At 36.0% G+C, this 20,586-nt stretch overlaps 1 protein-coding gene across 1 annotated transcript in view; it reads left to right on the top strand.

Moving 5' to 3' along the window:
- The window catches only part of Dpyd (dihydropyrimidine dehydrogenase), an 813,096-nt gene that overhangs the window by 50,833 nt on the left and 741,677 nt on the right, over positions 1-20,586 (top strand). Inside the window, exon 3 of the mRNA XM_032896921.1 lies at positions 14,100-14,182. Within this exon, the coding sequence (XP_032752812.1) occupies positions 14,100-14,182 (83 nt within the window). The remainder of the gene's footprint in view (positions 1-14,099; positions 14,183-20,586) is intronic.

The following is a 20,586-nucleotide window of genomic DNA, read 5'->3' as shown; positions in this document are numbered from 1 at the left end:
CTCCATCACCACAATACCCCATAAGAAGAGGGACCGGTTTTAAGTTGCAAACATTATGATAAAAGCACATACCTTACCTTTAGAAGGTTAGGCTCCTAAGCAGGATGCGTGTCTATATTTTTCTATGTGGTAAGAATTAATATAACAGCGATATTCTCTGAAAGTTCGAAACTAGCAGTATTTTTTTTTTTTTTTTAACTTTCAAAAGTCACAATTCAATGGGAGTGGATCACTTCCCTGCTGGTCATTTTCATGGGACTTCCTCAAAGATGAGATCAATCATACAAACAAGCAAGTGTAGGAAACACTTCTGGCGGTGAATTTATTAATACTAAGTAAACTAATTTACTTACTACGTGTGGTTTCACATGCCTGCGACCTCAGGAAGGATGAGACAAAGTCAATGACCCAAGGCAATCTTTGGCTACACAGTGAATTGGTGGCCTGCCTGGACTATGTGAGAATGTGTTTCAAAAAAGCTGATTATGTTTTTAGACAAAAATAGTTTATTATATTCTTGGTAAAAAAAAAAAACTATAGTCTTATAGAAATAAATTCGTAACCGTCCAGTAGACTTGTCATTTGGGAATATCTGAAATTCTTAGACTTAGGTTAATTCTTTTCTTTCAGTTGAGCTGGTCTGAAATTCTCCTCAGAGGGCCTGTTACAGCTGTGTGAGGTTGCTAATTTTCAGATCTCCAAATGAAGTGGTGCCAGGATTCTAAAGCCATAGTGCTGTTCCTTTCGCTCTCAGGCCAGGGCTAAAGGGGCTTTAACTGTCAAGCATGGTACAGCAGGTTTAGAGACAGAATCCACTCACCTGGCATGTTAGAAATTCCTTTTCTATTGTCTGGACATTGTGAATGCAGTTAATAATGCAGTTAAAAAACTCTGTGTTGTCATTTTTGCTCTGCTCTGCATGGCCCATCGCAATCACCAATATAGTTTGAAGTAATATTTGATAATTTTGTAAAGCATATGCAACTCAAAGCCTATTACTATATTATATACAGAAGTAGGTAATTTTTATTTAGCTAACAAATTAAAATTCAAATAGATTTTCACTGACCTATCATTGATACAGATATTAATAATTGACTTGTAAGAATTTTAGCAGAGTTTATGAATTTTGGTTACCACAAGTAAGTGTAAAATATCAGTTAATCATACCAAATATAAAGTAGAAGCTTTAAATATTTCAACTAAAATTAAATATATTTGCCATGTACACTATGAAACTACAAAAGAGACCTATCTCATTCTTTAAAAAAATGGAGTCAATAGAACGAGAGAAATATCCTAGTTGATAGAATGCTTTCTTCTTGCCGGAAGCCCTGGGTTTAACCTCTAGCACCCCATAAAAAGGACATTTTGGTGCACATCTGTGATCTCAGCTCCTGTGAGAATCAAAAGCAAGAAGATCAGGATTTCAAAATCACTTTCAGCTACAATGATTTTGAAGCCAGCCTGGGCTACATAAGACCCTGCTTAAAAAATAAAGTAAACATTGTCTTCTCATTCGGAATATATGTCTGCATACATGATTCACTTAGTTGAATCCTCACAGTGACAGCCATACTCACTCTCCTGTTATGAGGAAATACATGACTCTTGAAGGGTCACTCATCTTCTTTGGAGTTCAGAAGCCGTTTAGTTGCAAAAATGAAGCTCAGAAACAGATTTCCCATCTGCAAAGCTTCAACCTTTCCCATTCTATGGTATTATTACATTTCCCTGTGACTTATAAGATTCTCCGAGAGCGGGCCTGCTTGTAAGCTGGCCACCATTAGTGAAATGACATTAGCTAAATATGATTCCCTCTTCATGTCTCCTGAAAGAATTAGACTAGTTAAGGCACACTGAAGGGAAAAGCAATTATCTGTTGAAATATGAATCTCTTGATGAGAACTGGAAATCGTATCTTACTATCAGGATGCTCTTGTGGAATTTTAAGGAATCTAAATTGAGGGAGTCTTTCTTGGAGTGTGGTGTAGTACTTCAGTGAGGCAAGGCCTCAGTTGAGTGAAGCAATTAGAATAGAACATTATTTAAGAGAAGCACTTTCCCATAGTTGATTATATAGAGGAACCTCGATCTTAGAAGTTCTGATTTCACCAGAATTGTAATTGTATCTGCATATATATATATATATATATATATATATATATATATATATATATGTGTGTGTGTGTGTGTGTGTGTGTGTGTGTGTGTGTCTGTGTGTGTCTGTGTGTGTCTGTGTGTGTGTGTGTGTCTCTGTGTGTGTACATTTATAACATGTTAACACAATAAAGTATGCTGTCCTGGGAGATATTGGAGGGGTCATTTTACTTAGATTGCTGTCATATTTCATGGTGAAGAATATGACATTACCTCTTCAGGACTGTTTGCATTCTTCCTGACAGTTTCTTCAAGGTCCCTTGAGCATAGAATGTGCTGCAGGCATCCATCTTCCCAAGATAGGAATTACCGGGACCCATTCCTATTCTTGGCAACTGATTCCTTTTCTCTCACCTGGCATGGGGTGTCCTCATTTTACACCATGTACCCTGTTGAATTGAATTAGTTCACCTCCGTGAGTGCTTCAAGCAAAACTGAAACACGATCGGCTGGAGAACACTGCTTATTCCAGCCAAGCAGCCAGCATACACTTATGCTTGTTTTCTCTCCCCGTTTTCTCGTTTCTCTCATTCCTTCTCTCCCTTGTTCTTCAGGTCTCCTTTAACTTATCTCCTTTTGCTCTTTCTATCTTCCTCTCTTCATCCTGTCCCCTTACCCTTTCCTACTTCCTTTGTCTTCCATCCTCCACTTTCTCTTTAATTTCTTTCTTAGAATATTACACTCTAGTGGCTCAGGTTGCAGTCCCGGATGAGCTAGAATAGAACTTGTTACGTAGACCAGTCTGGTGGAGCTTTTTACATAGTTGGCCTTGAACTCATGATCCTCCTGCTCCAATTTTCCAATTTTGGATCTCTCTCTCTCTCTCTCTCTCTCTCTATATATATATATATATATATATATATATATATATATATATATATATAAAACCATGGCTCACCGTATACCACATGTACAATCATAAAGAAAATTAGGAAGAAGATTTCTATAGTTTGTCTAGGATTGTCTCCAGTAGTCAACAATTATGATATCCTAGAATAGAGCCAGTTTTGGCTTAGGATTCTCCCACGTTTGTTCTTAATTAAAAAAACTTTTGATCAAAGTCCCATGGTTACTTTGCCTCATGTCTTTTTACTCTCCTGTATGTGAACAAGTCAAAATCTTTCATCCTTAGGTTTATAACCCTCTCCCTGGTACACTGGCTGGCAGTAGACATTCAAGTATAAATTTTTCTCAACTGAAGGCTATTAAAACTTTGCTTTTAGCTTTTTAGTCATCTGGGACTTGAGTTCTTCTGGCTATACCATTAACTATCAGTGACCTTTCATTTATTAAAATTACATTCCTATTTTATTAAGTTTAGATTTGTTAGTATATAAATTTTAGCTCCATTTTTTTTTTTTTTGATATTTTGACTGTTTAAGGAAGCATAAAGAAAACTGAAAACTAATTGTCGTAGAAATAGCAGCGTCTTGTTTTTATTTAGTAACGCAGTCTTCTAGCTCTCCTTGCTTTACTTCGACCTCCGGAATGTGAATGGGTAGACTTGCTTCACTGGATTTTATTTTTTGGCATAGGTCAGGCAAGGGGAATTCGGTGATCTTATTTAAATTTCTCTGCACTAGGGCATTATGCTTACTATCTTCTGTAGAGTTAATGTTGGTATTCTTCATATTTGTTTTATTATATTTTATTTAATCCTTGATACAGATGAATTATAGTACGCCATCAAATCTACCACACTTGAAACTTGAGACCTTCCCTCAACCCGTGAGGATTCACTTGGCAGGAAGCCACTGATGCAGGCTTTTGATGCTTAGTTTCCAGTTTCTCCTTTAATTGCTGCCAAAATCTGAACCCTTGGGAATTTAATTGCTCATTATATTTGTCACGGTGGTGTCACAGACCCAAATAAAGACTGTTGCCTGCAAAATATTTGTGGATATTAATTTGGCCTAAACATGTGTATGTTGGATTCCTTGTTTCTCCACATTGTAAGGTATATAGCATACACAGAAAGAAGTGCCTTGCTTGACATTCCTAGCAAACTATTTCCCATTCATTCCACAATCTACATATTGGTAGTTTCCAGAAGTTCCAGAAACTTTGCAAGTCAACAACATTAGTCAGCAGTATTTGTCTGTCTTTTGTTCAATTGACTTTATTCCTGAAATTGCCCTACATTAATGTAACAAATCATTTTTTTAAAGATATTGGCCTTTTCCAAATAAGCTTTTAATTTTTCTTTACTCTATGCCCATGGGAGTAGAGCTGAGGTAGGACTTTGGTAGCTGGTCATTGGCTGATCTGTATGTAGTGATTAATCCTTGATGTCAGAGGTGGTAAGGGTGGAGAGCATGGGAGGGATCCTATGTACCTCAGACTAATTGGGATTTCAATGCTTAAATTTATGCAAAAGATAAGCAGTTGATGGTGTTGGTTTCTTGAGCTGTGTTGAAAGCCTACATTTAGAAACAGAGTCTAAGCCCTGTGTTCTTTGAGTCTCTGTTATACTCATGAAACATAATAGTCTTGGATTTGTTGTTTATTTCTGGGTATGTAAAAATTATGGTTAAAACACATTGTTGAAGTACCTATGATCTTACATTTTCTCTTTGTGTTTTGTTGAGCATAATGAACCTTAATCATGTTCAGAGTAGAAAGCATGGAACATTTTTTCTTTTTCTAACAGTCAAATTAGTACAAAGTGAGGCTCCCCATTCTACCTCATGATAGAAGATGCAATTCTGAGCCCTCTCCAGATAAAGTTTCTACTAAAACCCAAAGGTTCTCTACATTAAAATGCTGAATTTCCCTAAGAGCCTTTGGAATGTTCTCATTTAGCCAATAGAATGTTGGCCTAATTACTTTCTTGAGCCCTGGATAGGCAAGCTTATTTTTAGTTTTTTTCTTTTGGGGGGGGGTTCATCTGTCCTTTTTTTATTATTCTATCAAGAAATATTTTCATCTCCTCTTTCAATGGGAGGAAGAGGCTGAGAAGATTATATAGGCACGGGAAACATCAGGGAGAAAGAATGGGAGAGACCTAGGGAACAGACAAGGAGGGCAATAAAAGATTGATTACTGTGCAGTTATGTATATGTTCATGTTTGTATGTGGATGCGAAAGAATCCGTGTGTGGGTGTGTATTGGGTCTCGAGTTCCATGTCAGCTTCTCCCTTTATCACTCTGTAGTTTATGGTTTTAGACAGGGTCTCTCCCTGAACCGGGAGCTCATAGTTTCTGCTAGGCTGACTAACCAAAGAACTTCACGGGTCCTCCTATCTCCAGGCTAAGACTAAGATTACCAGCGTGTGCTATTGCACCTGGATTCTTTATTCACGTGCTAGGAACCTAGTTCAAAGCTGTGTACTTGTGCAGAAAGTCCTTTATGATCTATGGAATTTCCCCAACCCCAATACTTTTCCTTTGTCATGGTTTCAATCCATGACATTGTTAGAAAACACAGGTGTTTTCATAGCAGCATGTAGATTCCCAACCATTTGCATAACTTTAAACCTATATATTCCAAGCAGTAAAATTTCCTTAAGGAGTCTACTTCTTTTTAAAAGTTGTCTGTGGATCGTATGATCACTATTTCAAATATTATATTTCGAATAGTGATCTTATTGACCTGCCTTTTAACAGAATGTAAGTTATGAGAAATTATAAAAAATCATTAATTCTTGCTTATTCTATATAATTATAAAGTTTTCCCCAAGTGGGTTCAAGTATGATTACTGGATGACATAGGCTGGACGTGGTCCCCCTAATGTTGCTGGAGTCAAAGCCTGTGATAGGATGCTGTTACAAGTACCAAGCCAGTGTGCTATGATTCTGAGCAGGCAGGTGCCAGTCCATGATGTTCTCGGTGTTCGTTATTTATTTATTTATTTATTTATTATTTATTATTTTTTTCCTGACATTGTTGCTCCGGTACAGGAAGTGACTTTAAATGCATAAACTGATATCTTCAAAATCTGCTCTTAATTACAGTAGTGCAATTACCACACCTTGACAAGGCTATTAAAAATTAAACCGCACGTTTTCTGCAGCATGGCTGGTTTTAAAGACCATAGCTAAATGTAAAGGGATTCTTTTAAAAGAAAGAGCTTCAGGTACAGTGCTGTGTAATTTTGCTAATCCCTGTTAGAAAATGTAAAGTCTCCAAGGCTTGCATAAAAATAATAATCAACTAAACAAAAGTGTTGTGAGACACACAGATTGATTTTTTTTGTTACACTACAGATAAATAGATGTGACCAGAAAATATACATGTATGAAAATTTATTCAAAAAATATCCATGGCAATTACATGCAATTATTTGTTCTATGTCTGGTTTAGAAACCCTCTCTGGAAAGAGATCAATTTAGTAAGTGAGGTTTCATAGCAACAATCAGTCATTTAAAGTTTGAAAAAAAGAAAGAAGACTTTAGATCTAACAGAGATTCCCTTACAGTTAGCCATAATAGTGCCATTCCAAAGAAAGGAAGTTTAAAAAGAAAGTGACCATAAAGGACATTTACAGTGCTTTCCATTAATTTTGAATATAGTGATTTAGAATTAGAAACCCCAAATTTCCATTTTTGATGCCATGTCTGATGATAGTAGTCAACGTAATTTGAATGGATTTTAGGGGAAAGTAATAATTTGAATTAAATAGCAAATTAGTTTGAATGAATAATCTCGATGACCATTCTTTTCTTCTTTCTTAAGAGTTTTTAATCCTTTAATTTGTTCCCATGCATCGATTATTTTCTTCCCTGCTTTTATATAGGTATTAGAACACAAGCAAATACAGACATTAACCAAATAAGTAATTGCACACACATTCAGTGGAATACTGTGAAAATTTAAACACTATTACAGTGTCAGCCTAGAGTAACCATTCAATATAGACAGAAGAAGTACATCGCAAACTCTGTAATGCCAGTGGTTGACTTTGAGGTTTGAAAGGCAACTTTGTGGCCAGTGTGAGGTTTTTCCCCCTTATTTAAAAAAAAAAAGATTGAATTTTATGAGTTCTGATGTTTTGCCTGCATGTGTGCCTCTGTATCGTAAGAATTCCTGGTGAATGCAAGGCCAGGATAGGCATTGGATCCCATGGAACTGAAGTTACCAATTTTTGTGACTGGCCACGTGGGTGCAGGGCACTGAGTCAACCCTTCTAGAAGACTGGCCAGGTCTCTTACCCACTGAGCCACCCCTTCAGTCCCACTGGTGGCAGTGGTTAGGATTAAACTTCTCTCTCTCGTTAAATGTAGCAAACAAACCACCCTCATTTTTCCATTAGCATTCAGTATTCATCCTTCCATCTTTTTAGGGTACATAAAAGTAAGGGAACCAAGGAGATAATTGTAAGAGTTAATATAAATTAAAGTAGAAAGTTTAGTGAATCTTTACCAACCATGTAGAGCAGACATACATTTCAATAATTGAAATTTACATATATATGTGAATTTTTGAATCATTCTTTATTTTGCATTATTTTTTATTGCTAATGATTATCTATAAATCTCGTAAACTTGATCTGGAGAGCCATCTTATAGGTCGAAAGGCCTTGCTGCTCTCTCAGCGGCCTGAGTTTGCTTTCCAGCTTCATCTCAGGTGGCCCCCAACCACCTGTCAGTCAACCTCCAAGAGATCCAAAGTCTGCAAGCATCTGCACTGCCCAGCTCAAAACCACGCAGAGACATATGTACATACACATAATTAAAAGAATAAAAATAAATCCTAAAAATTATAAACTCAAAATAGATAATACAAATATTCACATATCTTTAAAAATGTATGACTCATTTGTGAAATATTTTGAAGACAGAAACAATTAACTTGTAAGTTATAATTTGGAAAATAATAAATATGTTAAGTAAGAGAAAGACTCTGTTCCATGTTCCGAGATGGTGAATAGTTTTCTCATTACTAATCTCCTGAATTTACTTGTACTGACTACTGTGTTGTCAAATCAATACAAGCTCAAGTCATCATAGAGGAAGGGTCCTCAATTGAGAAGATATCTATATGATATTGGACTGTAGGCAAGCCAGTAGGACATTTTCTTAGTGATTAATGAAGGAGGGCCCGGCTCATGGTGGGCGGTGCCACCCCTGGCCTGGTGGGCCTGGGTTCTGTAAGAAAGGAGGATGAACAAGCAAAGGCAGAAATTCATAAGCTCTGCCTCCTTCATGGCCTTCGTTTGCATCAGCCCCTGCCTGCAGTCTCCTACCCTTCTTGTGTTCCGCTCCTCACAGCTTTTGATGATGAACTGGTTGGTATACGAAACCTTTTCTTCCTCAAGTTGTTTTTGCTCACGGTGTTTCAGAACAGCAATAGTAACCGTGACTACCACATTTGTTTTCTATAATCAGGATATTTAATTTTAAAGTATCTTCTTAAAAATATTATATGTTTTCTTGGAAGCACCAATTTATTAAAAATCCTTGTAATGGGTGTTTGTAATAAGTGTAAGCAACTTATATTTAAAGTGCTTTATTTATTTAACTTTGCTTAATGTTAAAAATTTAGTATTCTCTTAATTTTCACTCCTATAAGACTGCTGCATGAATGTCTTTATTAATCAGAATTGTTTAAAAGTTGAGCACTTTTATATAATATAAGAGAGGACACATTTTATAGTATCTGTGTGTGTAAATACATATATGTATACATATATGAGATGTTGTTTTTGTTCTATTTTTCCACTTTTTTTTCTGACTGCAAGGTCAGATATAAAAGAATATTAAAAATTAAGAACAATAGAGAAAAACTGGTTTTACCTTGAGAGTCGAGATTCTAACCTGGCCTTGTGTTAGTGCAGGAGAGTTGGAAAGATATATGTGTGCTGGTTATGGAGTCCAAAATATTCAGTTGTTCAATTTTCAAATTATTTCCAATCATTTGCATATTATCTTTGAATATCATCCAACCCTTCTGGGTGTAGTGCAGTGATTCTATAATTCCAAAACTCAGGAGGTGAAGGCAGTATGATCTGGACTTCCCAGTCATTCCCAGACTTCATAGTCATCCTCAGTGTCGTAACGATTTGAGACACATTTTGATTGTAGAATCTGTCCCCAGACAAACCAATAATAAACATCCTATCTACAGGTAAAATATGTATAATTAACTTACTTTGGCACCAAACAATTATTAAAATCACACTCGGCCACATGAATGGTTTACTAGCCCACAGATTCAACTAAATAACACCTCAAAACAAAAGCAAATGTGATAATGTCCATTTATAATTGTAGTACTTGGTACACTGAGGCAGAATAATCTCAAATTTGAGACCTGTCTTAACAAGTCCCAAACTATAAACAAAAGAATAAAAAAGCGAAAATAAAATGACCCCCCCCCAATTTTGTGGCAAATAATTGCTATGTTATTTTGAAGCATGTTTAATTCTTGAACTGTAACTCCTTTAGATGATACTAAATTATAATTCTTAACCAGAATTAAAACTCTTGAATTTATTCATTTTCAAGGATGTCTCTTAAACTTCGGTTAATTTTTTACATAATGCCCCAAGCCATTAATGTTGTGTTTATTAATGAAGCAGCATGATATTTCATTGTCTATCAGTCTATCAGTCTGTCTGTTTATCTATCTATCTATCTATCTATCTATCTATCTATCTATCTATCTATCTATCTATCTATCTATCTATCTGTCATGCTAAGGTAAGAAAACATGCCATTTTCAGGCTGACTTAAAACCGTTTTATTGTTTTAATTTTGTGTATCTACTTAAGGGAACTTTCAAGAAGCTAATTAATTAGTGCATGGAAGACCCTTTTCGGCCTCCATTGCTGGAGAGTTTCGCTGCTATAAATTACTTTGCCTAGTTTTAATATCACAGTGTTGCTGAAATATCTTGCACATACCATATAGTTCACCCTTTGAAATTACAATTATACAGTTTTTAGTCTATTCAAAAGTGGCATCCTAATTACCTCAAATTCCAGGATATTTCCTTTTTATTTCCAAGAATTCAAATTCCCATTAGGAGATCCCACCTCGTTCTTTCTCCAGCCCTCGGCAACCACTAATCTGCTCTTTATTGATTTGCCCAGACTAGGTCTTTTATAAATGGAATTATAAAATGCTATCATTCATAGATGGCATGTCCCACTTAGAATAATGCTTTGTGGCTCAACCCCAGCAGACAATGTTTGTGTCTTCACACTTTACAGGCAATAATAGGCTGTGATGTGGGGGATACCACACTGATTATCCCTTTGCCATTTTATCAATAACACAGTGAAAAATCTGTGTACACATTTTTCTGTGGAAATATGTTTTTATTTCATTATAATGCCACTATAACGAAAGTGTAATTGCCGGCCATATGACTCTGTTAATTATACTTGGATTATTCTTCCTTACCTTCTGAGACAGCAACAAATTGCTTTCAAATGAGCTAGCATCTTTGTGTTCAATGTGGCCAGATTGTGACCAAGAGAAAATGTCGCTCCTTGATGCTATCACCCTTCTCCCAGTTTATTGATCTCACTCTTCCTCCGAGTAATAATTATGTAGACATTTTTTTCATTTCCATCACCATTCTGTGTTTTGGTTTGGAGACTATCTATTATGAAGTGTTTGCCCATTTAAGATAGTAGGAGACAGAAGTTGTCTTAGTGAGTTCAGTTGTCACATGTTCTAGAGAAAAGTCTTCTGTCAAATAACAGTTTCTGTTTTCTCTATGTGTTTATGACACCTTTGGTTAATTTAAAGTTAGAAAAAATGTCTCTCTTTGGAATGTTTTAAAGTTTAGCTTTTGTTAGGTCTGTGGTTATTTTGACATGGTTTTGAATGCTGTGTTAGTCAGGAAGTCTGACTTTACTCCCTTGTGATATTACTACAGTTCTTAGCCTTCTTCACATTATCTTGCTTTTATTTTTAAAAGTGAATTGATCATAGGTTTTAGAGTCAATTTGCATATATGTTATATATTATATATACATATATATGTCTGCATATGTATAGGCTTATATTATGAATATACAAACTGTATACATGTTAACAGGTTTTGAAATTGAGGGTATAATTTAATAAGTTCACTCTGTTTCCCAAGCAGTTTTGGATATTCTATCCTTTGCCTTCAGGCTAACTGTGAGAAGAGTTTGTTAAATTAAAGAAACAAAAAAACCCAAGTGTAATTTTCTATGAATTGGATCATTGGGTCAATTCATAGAATAGAACCACCTTCATAATAGGAAGCCTTCCAGTTGATGGTAATGGAATTTTGTTCCATTTAAAAATCATTTAAGGAAAAAAAACATAATTTTCTGTAGTTTTCGGGTGTTCGTTGAATTTATTCTTAAGCATTTCATTCTTTTTAATGTAATTCTTCCACATAGAATTATCAGTGCTCAGAGTATTCCTTGTTGCCGGGACCATTTGGGACTTGATACAAATGGAGTACGTCATCAATTAGATTATGGTGTCAACTTGCCATCCAAGAAGCTCTCTCCTGAAGTGAGAAATTGCTTCCATTGGCCTGATCTATAAGTATGTCTGTGGGGCATTTTTTGATGGCTAATTGATGGTGAGAGCCCCACCTACTCTGAGTGGTACCATCCCTGAACAGTTGGGCTTGGGCTACATAAGGAAAGTCGCTGATGTAGGCTAGAGGTAAGGCAGTAAGCAGGCTCCTTCTGGTTCTGACTTCGGTTCCTTCCTGCAGGTTCCTGCATTGAGCTACTGCTCTGACTTCCCTTTGTTGCAGGCTTATTACCTGAGGTTCTGAAGCTGGTTAGCTTGGTCACAGTAACAGAGATGCAAACTAAAGAAGGGTACTTTTGAGTGTGTTTTCTTTTATGTATCACTTCTTTGTTGGTACAATTTGAGGTGTTTCCATGTTGCTTAACGTGTTTATAGTTGCTTATGCTTAGTGGTATGTAGTTTTTATTTAGGCTATGTGTATTATATCACATCCGTTTCAGCTCAATATGAAACTTTTTATCTTTACAGTTGGGACTATGGAACATTAACATTAATATTCTTTCACGAGACTTTGGACGAATACACCAAACATTATTTCAGGCGTAAAACAGCAGGGCCAGATACATGTGCAAATAGCGCGCTGTTGAAACTACAGCCGTCATTTTGGGAAGTGACTGTAATAGTTCACAGGGCTATTACTCGTATAATGCTTTCCATACTAGAACAAAAACACTCTGTGGTACATCTTTTTCTTTTTACACATTTCCAACATGGAGTGGAGCTTAGTTATTTATGGCTTATGGTTTCCCTTTTCTGTTCAATAATCATGTAGAACTTGATGTTGGGTTTTTTTTTGGCTATTTGAATTTTGTCACGAAAGATTGTTCATGTACCATTTTTGTCACTTTCCACTTAGTTATTGTCCTATCTTTATTTGTAGGGAAAATTATTTATTATAGCATGGATATAAGTATAATTAAGGTGTGTGTACCGGTACATGTATGGAAAATTGATCCATTGACCAGACTACTGTTGAGAAATAGATTCTGTGGGCACTGAAACTTAATTATGGGAAAGTGACTCCCAATTATAGATGGTATTTAAGGGAAATAGTATTTTATTGATATCCATATGATGTGATTTCCAGTCTTAAACCATATAAATGTCATCTCAAAGTCATGGCTTATTAAAAGGTGAAATACACAATTGCAAAGCTTCCTGAAAATGCTAAAAGAGGCATTACTGATTTTGAAGAATATTTCAAATAAGTGGGTCATTAAAAGCACTAAACGCATGGCAGAAAACATAGTAAATTGAGCCTCATTAAATATAAAAACTTTTATATTCAAATTATTTTAGAAATTTCTTAGATTCCCATCATAAAATAATCTGGTTATGCATTAGGCTGATCTTTTTCTTAATTTGAGTTACACAAAAATGAGAGACTAAAGGTGAGGATGGTGAATTGGATACCAGAAGGTTGGAAATTAATTAACTCTTGTATGATTAGAAATCAATAACCTAAGTTCTGTGCTGTTCTGAAATGCAGCATGTCCTTTTTATAACTTGGGAATAGAAATAATACATTCATAATTAAATTTTATTATCATTTACTTTTCGGTTTATAAAATTAAAATGCAAAAGCTAAAAAGAACCCTACATAAAACCAAGTTCAAAACTATTTTTTGTTACCTAAATGTTTGAAAAGATTAAAATAAATACTCATTTTAGGCTAAAATTTGATATAAGTTTTGATACTCATTGCGTTATACAATTGTTGGTGTAAAGTGTACCATTAAATTAAGAATGTAGCTTATACATTAAATTTATTTTTAGAAAATCCAATGCAGTGGTACTGGTGTATTTACTATCTGATAGTAACCTTTCTGAGGTTTAAGTAGCCTGTAATGTATGGTCTTGACTTCATCTTCCTCAAAGACTAGATAGCATGACAATCAGGCTGATTTATTTTGAAATATAAATATTTGGATTCATACGTACAGTTTAAAATATAGTATGTAAGGTTGTTCTGAGGCTCCAATTCTAAATTTAGATTTAATTTGTAGCACGTTTTGTTCTTTGGCCCTGTCCGTTTTGGTACACATTTCCTAATTTTGCACTGGTTCATTATCCCATACACTTATCAATATGATTTTTGAACTTACCTTTACTAATTTTTCCCTTTTAAATGTACATAGGCTTTAATGAATTTGAGATTATTTTAGGAAACTAATTGCTATTCTGGAAAACCCTGGCAGTTTGGGTAGTTTTGTGTGACACTCATTTTTTTTTAACACCTATTTTGAAGAAAGTCTATTGAGAAGATTTCTCCTGCAGCTGCATCACTGGACTTGAGAGTTTGTGGCTGTTGAATTTCACCGTCGATTTTAATGAGTCCTACCCAATTAAGGCAGCGTGCCTATTTTTCATGAGCCTGCGATCAATACGATCGATTATATTTTTACATAACTGCATAGATGTAATTTTTTGGTGGGTGTGGGAAATTAATTCACTGTTTTAATGTGTTGCAGACCTGTGAGAAGCTGGAGAATAATTTTGATGACATCAAGCACACGACTCTTGGTGAGCGAGGGGCTCTCCGAGAAGCAGTGAGGTAAGTCTGGGTCACCATAGCAACAGTCACAGATGTGGTAAAGAAAAAGTCATTCTTCATTATTGGGGGAACAAATGAGTTCATTGCCACCATTCAGCTCTGTTCTCTAAGGTATTAATTTGTCAGTGGAGAGGCTTCCCTTGAGGCTGCACTTTGGTTTTGAAGCTGCATAAATGTTAAGCCTCAGTGCACAGTAAAAAATGTAAATGTTTAATTTGTTACTTAAAATGCTTACGGGGTGTCTTGTTTTATATTTATACTAAATTGTGCGATTGAATGAAAATATTGTTCATCTAAATTCTGCCTGTGAGTTTAAAATAAACATTGTGTAAAGGTAGCCTAGCCGAGTACCATTTCCTAATTAAAAATTAATTCGAAAAGGTTTTTTTTTATATTTCATCTTCTGTTCCATTTCATTTAAAAAGTATTTTTAAAGTGATTTCCATTACCTCACTATTTCACAGCACAGAACTACATCCAGTTGGATGTAAAGCTCTATTAATAGACTGGTTTTATTCACTTAACATTACTATTTTTATTTTCTCAACACTCACTCCAGCCTTGGTATCTCTTTTTTTAATAACCTTTAATGAAGCATCCTTTAAATTCATTTGATCAAAATCAAAAAAAAATTTAACTAGGCATTAACAATGTCAGAGTAATAAGCTCATTAGCCCTGGAACAAGGAAGTCACCAATAACAGTAGCACTAAAAGTTCCCAGCTTGAACCGTACAGTGGCACAGTCTTCTGCATTTCTGCAAGGTAGTGGTGTATTTTTCTTTGTTGTACTCATAAAACTAATGTTACTTTTAAAAAAACATCTTAGTGTTCATTGATTTAAGATGGCTTTGAGATACTGAAAGTTAAAGCATGGGAACCAGGAAATCTCGCAGCCTGGCTGCTGGTTTAAACACAATTTTGTTACTGCTTGCACACAGCTACCATATAGTTTAGTTTAGAAGCCACTCTCATTTAGCAACCTCCCTTTTACCATGCAAGCAGCAGGAGAAAGTAATTAAATTTAATAGAAGCTGCCCTCATTTTGAAGCCACTTCTATTTAAAACCACAGGGGGAGGTAATTAAATTTAATGGAAACAGTAGCTTCTACACAAAGATACATGGTACTTTTGTATAGATGATTATGATGTCACAAAAAGGGGAATAATATATTACTAGCGTGGAGGAGAAATTACCAGCTGGAGCAAGGAAACCGATTTTATTGTTAATGTCTTTACTAATAAAATAGAGGGAAAAATAAAACTGGGTATGCATTCGAGAATTTGTGTCTGTATAAAATGCACTGACAGTCCAAGAAAGTTTAAGGTACTGAAGATAATTTTATGTTAAAAATTAAAAATAAATTGTGCTGTAGAAAAGTCTAGGGCAGAAATTATGAATGAACTCCTGTTTTAAAATATGTCCTGGATTCTGTACTGAAAACCACGGCACCACTATAAATTGAACATGTCATTTATGTAGAGCTTATAATTTGGAATATGTGAAGTGTGCATACTAATATCTATTTAGAAACCAATTATTTTGGCAATTTAATTTCTATTCATCTTGAAATAAACACGTTGAAAAACAGGAAGACAAAGAGGATGCCAGCTCTCATGCTTTTGAATAAAAGAACTGAAGACCAAAAACACAGAGAGGATTGAAAAGGGCCATGTGAATGGATGTGGATGTGAATGGGAAAACACAATGAATGCGAGAACTTGCGAGCACTGGGGGAGATCTGTCCTCAAGAAAAAACAAGTTGAATTGTAGGAGAACTGCAGATAAAAAAGATTATTATTAAATTCTGCCAATTTTAAAAATCAGTGCTATTTGTGCTGCCCAGAGAGATCTTCCTCCTAGAGAAGTCAGAATGAATGGATGCGGGTGGGGACACAGCATTAATTAAGTAGTTGGGGTGACCTCTGACCACCCATGCAGTGAGTAGGGCAGCAGTCCAGATAATTTAATTCAGAATTTAATCACATGGTGGTGAAATGCACTTGTTTCCTTAGGCTGAATATTTTACGTGTCCACATACACATATGCATGCACACACTTTAATGCCTGAAGACACCAGATGCAGTGAAATAATTTTCCAACCAGTAGCCTTAGACTGTGTAGTATCATGTCTGTGGGCATCTTCTGTTTTTAATACATTGGGAGCTCATTCTTTCACATGAAAAGATCTAGACAGAGGAGACCACAAATGGAATTCAAGAAAATTCAAGAAGAAAAAAGATGCATTGCTCTCTCATTTACAATCAGTTCTTCCTCATGTGAAGGATGGCTGGACCAGCACCAAACACAGGCAAGTGAAGAAGGTCACTGAGGGTAAAGAACAGTGTTTTAAGAGAGAATAGTGTAGAGGAAAGGAAATGACACTGGATTGTCAACAGCAAGGCTGTGTGGAAGCCAAGCTTGAATTTTTGGCGAATTAAGAAAAAAACAAAACACAACAATACATACAGATAGATTTTTTGATCAATAACAAGTTTCTTTTATGTCATTAATTCATAAGCAGAAATGGAACGGTAAGAGTTTTACTAGGACAGTGAGAGCACCAGGACCCCAGAACAGGTTTGGATAGCAACTGACAGGTAGAAATAACTTAGGCAAGCCTCAGTTAGCAAAGGAACTGACATCAGCAGACTCTGTGAAGATATTTTTTTAGAACATGATGCAGATCGACTTCATATAGAATCTACTGTTCTGTAAAAAAAATGAATTGATATTATTTCAGGAAATCATTTTTGGGATACTAATAATGTGGGGTATAAAACTATAATAAATTCATTGCTCTGTGGAGATAGAGTACAGGCAGAAAGTACCTTGTAGGGCTAGAGACCATCATTTGCCTTGTTAGAAAATGTTACCTTCACATCTGTAACACAGCAGGTGATGATTACAGACCCAGAGGATGCAGGTTGTGACCTTGGGGAACTAGTCATTCAGGGGACGTGGAGGCTAGTAAGATCAGCTCTTCAGGCTGCATACTTGAATTCCACTCTGCTCCCACATGGGTTGGCTTGGCAATGGAAGCATCGCTGTCCCCATCAGTTCATCTCTGCATCAGTCCTTCAGTGACTTCAGGGGTCCACAAGGGTACCCTTGTTCTGAGAATGTATAACTCGGGGTGGATGGAGGTGAGAAAGGACTATATCAGACCAGGCTGGAGTTGACAGACTGACCTGGGCTCTTGTCCTGGGGCCTTTCTTCTCTTTGGTATTCCCTGTTCTACTAAGCTCCTGCATCTGTGCGTTTAGAGGGGAGTCAACTGGTGCTCAGCCCTCTGTGTCCTCATCCAACTTCCTTCTAGGCTAGTCTTTGGTATGCATCTTCATTCTGCTCCTTTTCAGTTTGTGGATTGTTTGAATGCCGTCAGGATTCTAGGTGTAATGATATCTTTAGCCTGAATTCTTCCTATGTAAAATATAGAAATTACAGCTTTTTCAAAGGAATATTCTGGCCAAATAACACATTGGATGAGCATAGTAACAGAGAGGGAACGGAAGGAGAAAGGGAGGTAGGGAAGTAGAGGAAGAGTGGAATTGTTCATTTTAGGTATTTAAATATTTCACCTAAAGAATTCTCTTGATTGTGGTTTGGATGGTACTTCCTCAAAGGAAAGTTTTATGTTGCCAAGGTGATGTGTGATGGACTTACAGTGACGGTGTTTCAGTGATCAGATAGGCCTCTGTGAGGCAAGACCATTGCCGTGCACATCAAATGTGGTTGTGTTCTCTTCCTTATGAAGATGGCAGAAAAGGTCTCTTCACATTACCCAGTGTAAACTCCAAGCTAACAAGAGTGGGTTGATATAAAAGAGACAAAATGAGTATTCTTCTCTAAGTCTTTATTTGTTTCTAAATATCTTAAGAGTATCAAACAAAAAACAAAACAAAACAAAAAACAAACCCCCAAACAAACAAACAAACAAACTAACAACAACAATACCCTACGAAGGAAAAAGAGGTGGGAGTAGAGCTCCGTGGGAGAGCAGTTGATTCGATCTGCAGGACTCAGAAGAGATAAGCTCCAATATAGTTCAACTTTAGAGAAGACAGTTAGTGAGATGGATTGTCTTTAAAGTAAATGTAGGAACTCACAAGGTTTTCTTTGTACTATAGTGAGTCAGTGGCGCTCATGACAATGATCCCTACAAGGATCTAGGGAAGTTGCTCAGATAAAGCACTCCAATCATTCAGAGCATGTAGAACCACTTAATGAATGATATCAGCGTTTGCTGTTTTAAAACGGAAATCACTCCATATTCTTCATATTCTAATGGTTGAAGCAAATTTCACATGTACTAAGGAACTAAATGAAATAAAAATGAGTAGATCCTATTCCAGTGAATTATGGAAGTGATCCCTTTTTCAAGGTGTGATGAGTGAAGATAGTAAAGCAAATATTATTGGAAATAATCAAAGCCTTTGAATACATTAAAAATCTCCTATAAATGGGACAAGACCAACAAAATTTAAAGGCTTCTGTTAACTGAATTCCAACTTGTACAACCAATTCAAAACAGTACACCACTGAAAAAGTGTGATTCAGATTCTCAGACATATTCAGAGAGTATTTGATCTGGCAGACAAAAAGTATAAACTTTAAAAAAATTATACATAATTTTTGCAAGTGGCTATTACTGCAGTTCAGTGGGCCGAGTGGTTCTGAGTGCTAATCCAGTCATTCTCGGGGTATCAAAGGCTATGAAGAATGAAATTTACTGATGCATTGAGGAGGGACGTGTCAAGAAGAACCTTATCATAAACATGCCCTTTTTTTTAATTAATTTACCACCTATAAATACATTATATAGAAGTCATAAAATTATGGAAAATATGAACAATTTTTAAGTTAATGGACTATAACATTAATCCAATTGAATATGATTTAATTGTGTCATCAACTATAATATCAGCTTTATTTTACCTTTTTGTACACTGGGATTGAAAAACTCTTAGGTTTGAAGTGAGGCATGAGAATAAGAGAAGGGCATAGTAAATGTATGAAAATTCATAATAAGATACCAATTTTTACCATGCTTCTACACCCATTTCTACATGTTTTCTTTTAATAGCATGAAGTACTTGTTTACAATAATTTGCTCCAGTCATAGATGTTTATGGAACTGATTTGGAAATTTCACTGTAGTCTTCACATGTAAAATACCATAACCATAATATGTACTTATCCATCATACACCCTAGGACTTCTTTTCTGTGGAAGTCTTCTACAAAGTTTGTGAAAATGATGAAATTAAAGACACACATCCAAGCACAAGAAAAAAAAAAAAAAACCTGCACAATCTCCAGTTCAGGTCTTTGGTCCCCTGTATGATGTTGTTAGGAGTTACTTTGTGCCTTTCTTCCAGAGTGTTTTTTGCCTGTCTCAGCTGATTCTACCCTCTTATCACTTCAAGGTGATTTGATTTCTGTACTTTAATATTGGGTGCCTGTCTTGGACCTGTAAATGAAGTCTGAGTCTAACAGGCAAGGTGAGGCCTTTTTACACGTGTGTCTACTTCAACTACCACAGGCAGAACTGAACAATGAGTACCAAGTGGTTGGTACATGGAAAGAATACATATTAAAACTGAATAACATGAGAAACAGAGAAGTTAGATTCTGCAAAATAATGTGACGTAGAATATAGTATCTTAAGGGGGAGGGGGAAGGGAAGTAACAGGCTTTGGAAGCCATGAGCAAGGACTAAAGGACTCTGTAGAAATGTCGGTTGGTTGGCATAGCTCTAAGAATCACTAACTGGAGAACAAAACTCTCCAGTTGTTTAAGGAGCAGGCCGCTGGGTGCAGGCTGCTGCTTCCGGATCTTTATTATGGAGAGGAGCTGCCAGGACATGAGGAACTGAGTCTTTTCCTCTTTGCTAGGCTTCGTCACGTGTTGGGATTCTTGTCACTAGGTGGAGATGTTGAGTTGTACAATTTATGTTTGCTGGCTTTTTTTCTGGTGTGTGTAATAGAATTTGAAGGTGCAATGGAAACTCAGCATAGAGGCAGAGTCAAGAAATCTATTCTAACCATGTCAATTTAGAGAGCGCTATCTAGAAGATACAATCAGTCTACCTGTCGTTTGAATCCAAAGGTTAAAACTGCTGTAATGCTCTTGATTCTTTACTTTGGATTATTAGAGTTGGCAGAAATAGCAATAATGATGTAAACTTCATATAGGAAGATTGAGTTTCACAGGACATTTGGTAACAAGGAGAAATTACTTATGTTTCTGACCTCATCATATCTCTATGTAGGAAGCTGAGTATGTCTTTAATTTCCACCCTGTTTCACCCCAACTTGAATGGCAGTGAGATATGATGCCAACTGATAATTTATTTCACGTTTGGTTGAATTTAACTACTGCTTTACCAATTCATTGTATCCCT

This window comes from Rattus rattus, chromosome 3 (assembly GCF_011064425.1).
Source record: "Rattus rattus isolate New Zealand chromosome 3, Rrattus_CSIRO_v1, whole genome shotgun sequence".
Classification (NCBI taxonomy): domain Eukaryota; kingdom Metazoa; phylum Chordata; class Mammalia; order Rodentia; family Muridae; genus Rattus; species Rattus rattus.
The sequence above is the reverse complement of the archived record's forward strand: the minus strand, read 5'-3'. Positions and strand labels throughout refer to the sequence as shown.